Genomic DNA, 8,796 nt, shown 5'->3' with positions numbered 1-8,796 from the left:
CACACACACACATACACACGTCGATCTTTAACTTTGGGCCGGACTTCCTTTGCATATGTATTACCAAAACTAAATTGAGCTAACTTATAGTTGATGCAAGAAGTACTTTCATTAGTAATTAATTGCAACGATAGACCGTTTGGGTTGGAAAAACCTTCCCAAATCCGGACTACTAGTTCTACACTTTATATGCCAAACGGTCCAAATCTACTTTTAGTAACACCTATAATATATATTTTTTAAAGTATAATTGATATTACATTGTCACTGTAGTTTCTTGTTTCCCTTTGGCTAAAGAGGGTGTTTAGAACTTTTCAAAACCCTAATATTTCCTTAGGTGGTGCATATATGCGTCCCATCTCATATGTATCAAGTACTTATAAGTAGTGGCCCTAAGATGTTGGTTAAAGGTTTCAAACTCAATTTACCTTTGTTTTAGTCACATATAAATAAAATTAATCATAAGTTTATTTGTATTACTTATTGAATAATTGAGTCAGGCTTAAAGCATAAGTTGGTAAAATCCAAAACCTTCCCAAACTTTGAATCAAATTCTATCACATACCTGTTTGAAAAAAAATTCTAAACACATCCAAATAGGATCAGGTTGTGTAAGTATATCTTTATAAAAAAAATAAAAAAAACATTTTCTCTCATTCTCTGTGTGTGTCACATAGAAAAGACATGAATTGGTCCTGGTTTAACTAAATTTTGTTTAGAAGCAAGCAATTTCATGATTGGGCCGTTTACCATGTCTAAGCAAAAATGGTTTTAGGCCTGTCAGTATCAGCCCAATTAATTTCATTGGCCCAATATTTGTCCTTTGATATTATTTTATGGGTCGGTGCCAGTTAGCAACTTTTTGACTTTTTGACTTTTTTTTTGTTTTGTTTTGTTTTGTTTTGTTTTTTTTTTTTTTTTTTTTTTTTTTTTTTTTTTTTTGTGCAGTTTATGTCAATTTTTTTTGGCTTCATAAACTGTGGGCTTACTTATAAAAGAGAAAAAATATTAAAATAATTTATGGGACTAATTTTATATTTTTTTTTTTATTTTTTCAATTTTTTTATTAAACAAAGATTTGGGTTAATTTTAGTGTTATTTTAGCTGGAGGTATATTTTTATTATAATAAATATATAATTGACAAGTAATAGCGACTTCCAACCTCAAATTTTATTTAAATAGCCGGTGATATTTGAATTTTTAGATAAAACAAAACGTGATTCCTTAAAAAATAAAAATAAAAAATAAAAAAACCCCAACATTTGCCATAATTTATTTCAGCAAAAAGTCAACAATCTCTCTCTCTCTCTCTGTGAGGAATGGGTGGTACTGGTGACAGTTTTGGGGAATCCAAAGGCCACCTGATCTTCACATACGGCACACTGAAGCGAGGTTTTCCGAACCACGGCTTAATGCAATCCCTGATAGACCAGAACGACGCCGTTTTCCTGGGCACCCACGTGACCCTACACTCCTACCCACTCGTCTGCGGACCCAACGGTATCCCATACCTGATCAACCTCCCCGGGTCGGGTCACCGGGTCAAGGGCGAGCTCTACTCCGTGTCTACCCGCGGACTCGGCCGCCTCGACGAGCTGGAGGGCACCGCCCTCGGCCACTACGAGCGGCTCCCCATTCAGACTCAGGCGGAGGCGGAGGCGTACTACGCGCACCGTAGCTTTGGGGAGGAGCTGTGGGAGAAGAATGGGAGAGAGGGGTTGAGTGAGTACACAGAGAGAGAGGCGAGTGGGTATGTGAGAAGAGAGGATAGGCCTAAGGATCGGAGTTTTGTTGACGAGGTGCGTTTCTTTTTGTCGTCTTCTTCCTCTGCTCCAAAATGATGATTCTTTTCAATTTCATCAGAAGTGAAGAGCAAGTGGGTATTAAATAAAATTTACGATTAATTGGTTGTTAGTTTTTTCTTTTCTGTATTATCTATGTGCTTGGAACTGTTTTCGTTGTTAATGTTGTGATGGGCGGGTGAGTGTAAAGCACAAAATGAATGCTTCGCCTTTGTTTTAAATTTTGGGTTTGGATATCTTTTATTTTGCTGAAATTGATAATTTATTGCTGGAATATAACAGATAAAAGTAAAAATTAATTGAAATAGTACATTGGACTCATAAATAGTAAAAAAAGTGCAAGTAAAAATAAGCTGAAAAGGGAAAAAAGTGAAAAACTCCACCATGCAAAGTAAAGAGCTCCTGTCATAGTACAAGAAGGATATGTTTATTGAGCATTTGTATGAGATAGTGGTAGATGCATTTTGAGCAGAGTAATAGTGACTTCTATTTGAGTAAGTTTGAGATAATCGGAGGGAAATCTGGCACAAATCTAGAATCAAGATAAAATGTTTTGAGTGATGTTAGGGAATACCACAACAAATTGGTCTTACAAACTGACATTCATTTATTATGTTGTTAAAGTCCATCAATTACATGCATCTGCATATCAGATTATAAATCTTTTGTAGTATAATTTCGAATTTGTAGAGCTTTAGCATTTTCCAAATGTTTTTACATCTCCTTGCAATATTTTCTATTTAGTGACATTATTGTACAAGTTTCATTCTGCTCACTTCTGAGTGAAGGTCAGAACAGCTTTTCATTGAGAAAGGCTATAATGTGGCACCTCTTCCTTATAAAATCTCATATTACCTATAGGGCCATGATTTAGGTCAACAACAATAAGCTTCAGGGTGTTGATCTGTGGCAATTTCCCATTAAAACAGGGACCATCTCCAAAAAATTTGAGATGGTACAGAAGTTGGAGGCTACTAACAATCTTAGTATCTTACCGATCCTTATTTTAATTTTAATTCTGTTCTTTTTTTTTTTTTTTTTTTTTTTGGTGCTCCAAGATATCATACAAGGTTACTTTCTATGGCAGCATTGAGTCTTCATAATTAGCAGAATGGAACTGTCATTTTTATTTTGACAAATACCCACTAATCTTATATAACTAATCTTATATACGTCCATAGAGGAGAGCATCTAGTAGTCTTTTTATTTTATTAACACAATACTCATCCTATGAGTTTGATTGTATCATTGAGTTGCCAAAGCAAACTCTCATGACATAATGCCCATTGAAGCTCTACACAAGCCTTCATGGGCTGACTTTCTACAAGCTATCATACATGGAGTGGTTACATGTGAACACTCTTCTGCTAAGGTCATTCAGTGGTACAGGTGCAACCATCAGCACATTCAAAAAAGGCCTTGCCTGCTTTAGGCCCTTCAATCTTGGAGATGACACAACTCCAACCTTCACCACACTTGCAGAATGCGCCTCCACTAAAGTTCTCTAGCTTTTGCTTCACATTCGAGTCCCCACTACTGTCCCATCTTTGTTACCAAGAAATAAAGCATCAGTGATCATCTTGTGTATGATTCACCTATATGCATATCTTGATCCAATTCTTAGGTATTTGCGTACTCATATTCTAGCCAAATCAGTACTCAAACTCATAATTAAAATTTTAAGCTTCCCTTGGAAAAATCTAAAATTAAAATTACACAATGAAATGCTTTAAGCACGGTTGGCTTTGTGTGTGCATTTATAGGTGCTTGGAAGCTTCCAACTAGTTTATGTCACAATGAAACGCTTTTTCATTAGTGAATTGCACTCTTGGGAGACCCTCACTTTTCTGTCGGTACAATGAGACATTGATAACATCATCTTAGCAGACCTCAACTTTATTTTCTTTTCCCTGTTTAACTATATCTTTTATGCAGGAAAAGGTGGAAGCTTTTGTAAACTTATGTTGAAAGACATAGGGAAATGAAATCAAACTAATAATTTTCTAAGTGCTTGTTTAATCCTAAGAGTCCTTGGCCGCTGACATAAAATTAGAATGCAACTTTCAAATGTAAGTAAGAAAATTAAGAAATATAACATACATGACACAGGTGCAATTTTCACCGCATTTGAAGAAGGCCTTCCCTGCATCAGGCCCCTCAGTCCTAGTAATGACGCATGTCCACCCTTCACCACACTTGCAAATTACATCACTTGTGCCAGAATTCCCTCCAACTGTATCAACCCTGCTCAAAGAGGAGCTATCACTACCGCTGTATGATCTTATGATTGAATATTGACAATAAGCAGAACATATCATTCTTGCAATATGGCTGAAGTTCTTTGCTTCGTCTAATTATAATCAACCTTGTATTGAGTATTGACCATGATCACCACCAAAATCTAGCAAGGAACCACGTATCTTTTTTAAGGAGATCATTTATTTAACATATGGTTTATAGAAACATCCTTTCAATTTTTTTTATAGGTTTAAGATGACCATATGCTTTCATGGATTAACCCAACCCTTTTGCCAGGTCTAAACAAATATTTTGAATGAGCTTTTTTGTATCATCAAAAGGAAAAAGCGGAGCTAGTTTACCTTCTGTTATGTAATTCCTCTGTTTTTGTAATAAAGTCTCGTTGTTCATCAAAAATATAAAAATCAAAATCAAAATCAAAAAGAAAAAGGGGAGCAAGTTTTATCGACAACATACTCTTCGGTTCGAACCTATGAACTGTCTATGAGCTTTTAACTTAAGCCCAAATAGTCTTCTTATGCTATAAGATGAGGCCACTAGCTGTAAGAAGTGTGCAGCAAAACGGGTTGGCTAGGGGACCAAAAACAAGCCAAATCTAAAGAGCTAAAATTATTGTAATAAGCTCATAAGCCTCATATGACAAACTGAGTCCCTTGTTCTTGGAACATAAATGTTATAGATATAATAATTAATTGACTCTGAGATCTTTGTCGTAGTGAACATGACCAATTTGTTAGAACTGGTGAAGTTTAGGAATTGGAGATCTGCATTTATGTTTCCATTTTATGAGTCTGAAATCTGAATTAAGCAATTAACTGTCACAAAGCACAATCATGCACATATAAAATATAAGCCACATATATCCAATATATATGTCTAATTAAGGGAATCATATTATGGAGTTGCATGTTGCAATACATGGGTGAAAACAACGTTAACCACGTGAAAGATGATATATAGCTTTTAGAACAGAAATAAGCTTTAGGATAGAGAAGTGAAACCTGGGTGGTTCCTGCAAGCTGGTGCCTTGAGTCTCCATTTTCCTAAAACCTGTGGTTTCCTCCTAGTTCAACTTCTCTATATATGCACACTATAGCTATTTTGTTTAGGAAACGTCAAGCATTGTCGCATATAAGACAAAATAAATAATATCTCTCAAGGACAATATTGTCCTTATCTGCTGTGAACTTATCCTCTTCCTGTAATAGTTCAGTGGCCCAAAATTAATAAAACTTTATCAAGTGATGAGGACAAGAAAAAATGGATTCTGATTCTCTCACATTTTGTACATCTCTTTTTTTGTATTTATTTTTATGCGTTAAATTGTGGATATTTTGCATTAATTATTGAAATATGTAGTGTGAAATAGTAGACGTAAATAAATGTGAAAAAATATTTAGCTGGAACAAAACTACCTAGTCTCTTATTATCCATTAACACTTGTCAGTAATCTAGTGTAGGGTTTAGTTCTAAAAGATTGAATATATTTCATTCTCCTAACACTCTATGACTCTTAAGGGAAAAACGAAAAAAAAAACAAAAAACAAAACAAAAACAAAAACGCTATTTACACGTAGCTCTATAACAGAAAATAGTTACATTTCATTAATTTGTCAAACTTCAGAATCACAGCAGTGATTTAAGAATGAATTTGTTTGACCATATAGGTTTTGAATCAAATGAAGGGCCAGTTTTTTTTATTATGATGTAAACATTGCAAAAGCTGGTGTGATGGAAATAGCTATGTAGAAGCTGCTGCAACGTTTTGGCCGAATATTTTTTTGGCCGAATAAATGTTTTGTAGAAACAGTTGTAAGCAGCTGACTCACTTTGTTGAATGTTTGGTACATGTCATTGCGATAGTGCTTTAAAAGTCTCACCCTCAAAATGGATGATATGATGTGATTAAAGAAAAATATAAAGCTTTATCATGATAATTTTGAATAGAAAAAAAAGAAGTGTCATAAATTATTTTGGTGATTAGATTTAAAAGTATTTATTTTAACTTTTAAGGTGAGTTTGAGACAAGGATGGAGCTACTTATGGGCCTGGGGCCAGGCTCCCCCTGTATTTTTTTTTTTTAAATAAAAATTAAATTCTATATATTCAAGATCAATTTATCATTTTTAGCATTTGGGCCCAAATAAATTAACTCTGCTTCCCAACATAAATCTGTGGCCTAACAAAAAAAAAATAGCCCAAATAAAAAAAATATTTAGCCCAACTAAACTAAAAAGTAGCTCAAACATCAACAAAACTAACCCAAACAACAATAAGAAATCTATATGTTTAAGATCAACTTAGCATTTGTGCCCCAAAAAAACATAAATCTGTAGCCCGCCCTAGGAACCCCAAAAAAACACAAAAAAAGCAACAAAACTTAGCCCATCCAATAATAAAAATAGCTCAAACAACAACGAAACTAATCCAAACAACAACAAGAAATATAACAAGAAGCCCATTTATTAACTTTTCAAAAACAAAACAAAAAGATTAAAAAAAAAAAACCTGTTATATTTAGTTTAAATTCAATTGATCAATTAATTTTAGAAAGAAATCCCTAAATAGACACGCCGTTGCCTCGCCAATAGGACAATTGTCAGGCCACCACACATCCTTGCATCATCATCTCGCCTCGCCCATGAATTTGTTCTCCACTGTCATTTGACTCTTTCTCGTATCTCTAATGACTTTCTCTCTTTTGAGTTAAGTTTGATATTTGAAACTCTCTCTCTCTCTCTCTCTCTCTCTCTCTCTCTCTCTCTCTCTCTCTCTCTCGTATTGTCTTTGTGTGCTTACCAGCTATGCATTACCTTTTGACTTCTTAGAGAATTCACATCTAAAGTGTTAAAACTCTCTCTCTCGTATTGTCTTTGTGTGCTCACCAGCTGTGAGTTACCTTTTGACTTCTTAGAGAATTCACATCTAAAGTGTTAAAAAAAAATAGTATTTAGCGCATCAAAAACTTACTTTATCTATTTCGACACTCCACTTAACATTAAACTTTACATCCTATCTTATTTTAACATACAACTCATTAACATAATATAAATAATTTCAACCATTTTAACATACAACCCATTAAAAAATATAAAACAAAAACTCAAAACACTATTCCCTTTTCTCTTCCCAAGTCTCTTAGTCTCTCAAACAAATGGACTAGACTTGCCCAAAGGCCCCAAACACCCACGACTCAAGCGCCACCCACGGCACAACCAGCCCCCTAACCACCACTGTAACATAGTAACCCAACCCACAACCCAAACCAAAAAACCTAGCAACCATTACGCACAAGACCATATCATCTTGCAAAATCATTTAAACAAATCCAAAAAATCAAACACAGTCCCGTTAATAACCAAACTCAAATCATGGCATCACTTCCGCATAAAGCTATGCGCTCGAGATTCTTGTGATTCGTAGCTAAAGATTCCAAGCTTTGTTTCGTTGGATTCACACCAATGAGAACCAATTACTAAGGATTAGAACCAATTACTAAGGATTGGCTGAGTCAATTCGCCTTCCAAATTTGAACAATTCGAGCTTGCCACGAGACCGGGGCTTCTCAACGTTTAACTTAAGGTGGTTACAGGACTACCCTGACTTGCAAAAAATGTGTATATGTATATATACACACTTGCAAAAAAATAAATTATATGCTAAACTAACCTATTTCAACCACCCTAATAAAATGTTGAATACCCTGACTTGAGAATTGTGAAAATTGGGTTCAACAAAAATAAGATTAATGCTACATCCATAACATTTTCTCTCAATCATTTCACAACAAATCCTATATGATAAATTGTTACTAATTCTAATTTAAACCCAATATTGACATCAATTATTTACTCACCAATAACAACTTGTCACATAAGATTTTTCATGAAAATATTATGGATGTAGTATGATGCAAATTCCAAACAATGACATGAAAGATGTGAAGTCAAGCCTTACATATTTTAAGTCAGAAGACTTAAAACGTGTATGATGTATAGAAAGCTTGGACATAATTTCCTTTGTTTCAGGCTGGTATAAACATGGGGAAAGTAAGGAAATCTTGGTACGTAAGGCGTTTGATAATTGGAATGGTAAGACACAAATGCACTTATTTTTATTTTTTATTGTTCATAAATTTGGACTCTTTGGTTTTTACACTTAATAACTTACTTTGGTCTTATCTTTTTCAAGAGAAATCTAGAAGATATCTATTGACAATGGACAACTAGATGGATAGTTTTGGCGTGGTCTCCACATTTAGCACCAAATTTAAGAAAAATATACAATTAGCTTTGGCTTTAAATATATACTAACTTGTAAACTCATGCATATGCATGGAATATACAATCTGATTTATAGTATAATTCATACATATATGAATTAAATACTATTGATTGTCATTCTTATATTAAAAAGCTTGTAAGAATATTATTCGGTAGAAAATGTAATTATATTGTCCATGTGTGTATATATATATTTTTTATTACTTCTTAATTTTTGTTATTGTGAAGCACTCTTTTTTTTTTTCTTCTATTTTTACAATTCATTAATTCTAGATTCTTTGGATTTGTATTCAATAATTCATCTTAATGGATAGTTATGATGTGGTTCCACATTTGAGTCTAAAATTAAGAAATAATAATTTAGGATATATGGTGCAAAATTGTACTCCAATTACATATTCTAATTGAATTTTTACTGAGTTTTGGCATAAAACTCACACACACACACACA

The 8,796-nt window shown here is 33.9% G+C and overlaps 2 protein-coding genes across 3 annotated transcripts; one reads left to right on the top strand and one right to left on the bottom strand.

The window, feature by feature from the left end:
• The first annotated feature begins 1,245 nt into the window (after positions 1-1,245).
• LOC126708923 (putative gamma-glutamylcyclotransferase At3g02910) lies at positions 1,246-2,024 on the top strand. Its single transcript, XM_050408929.1, has one exon. The coding sequence runs from the start codon at positions 1,321-1,323 to the stop codon at positions 1,840-1,842; it is 522 nt and encodes a 173-aa protein (XP_050264886.1). The 5' UTR covers positions 1,246-1,320; the 3' UTR covers positions 1,843-2,024.
• Positions 2,025-2,165: 141 nt separating this feature from the next.
• Positions 2,166-5,228, bottom strand: LOC126708924 (uncharacterized). 2 transcript variants are annotated; one of them, XM_050408931.1, is made up of 3 exons: positions 5,064-5,228; positions 3,904-4,047; positions 2,166-2,335 (listed from the first exon to the last, which is right to left on the bottom strand). In XM_050408931.1, exons 1-3 carry the CDS (start codon positions 5,099-5,101, stop codon positions 2,290-2,292), a joined length of 228 nt encoding a protein of 75 aa, XP_050264888.1. In that variant the 5' UTR covers positions 5,102-5,228; the 3' UTR covers positions 2,166-2,289. The 2 variants fall into 2 exon arrangements, with proteins under 2 accessions (XP_050264888.1, XP_050264887.1); XM_050408930.1 differs by lacking the exon at positions 2,166-2,335 and adding an exon at positions 2,907-3,348 and having other exon boundaries at positions 5,064-5,227.
• Positions 5,229-8,796: the final 3,568 nt, after the last annotated feature.

The sequence above is a fragment of the Quercus robur genome, chromosome 12 (genome assembly GCF_932294415.1).
Source record: "Quercus robur chromosome 12, dhQueRobu3.1, whole genome shotgun sequence".
Classification (NCBI taxonomy): domain Eukaryota; kingdom Viridiplantae; phylum Streptophyta; class Magnoliopsida; order Fagales; family Fagaceae; genus Quercus; species Quercus robur.
Note: the sequence above shows the minus strand (reverse complement) of the source record. Positions and strands in the feature narration are given on the sequence as shown.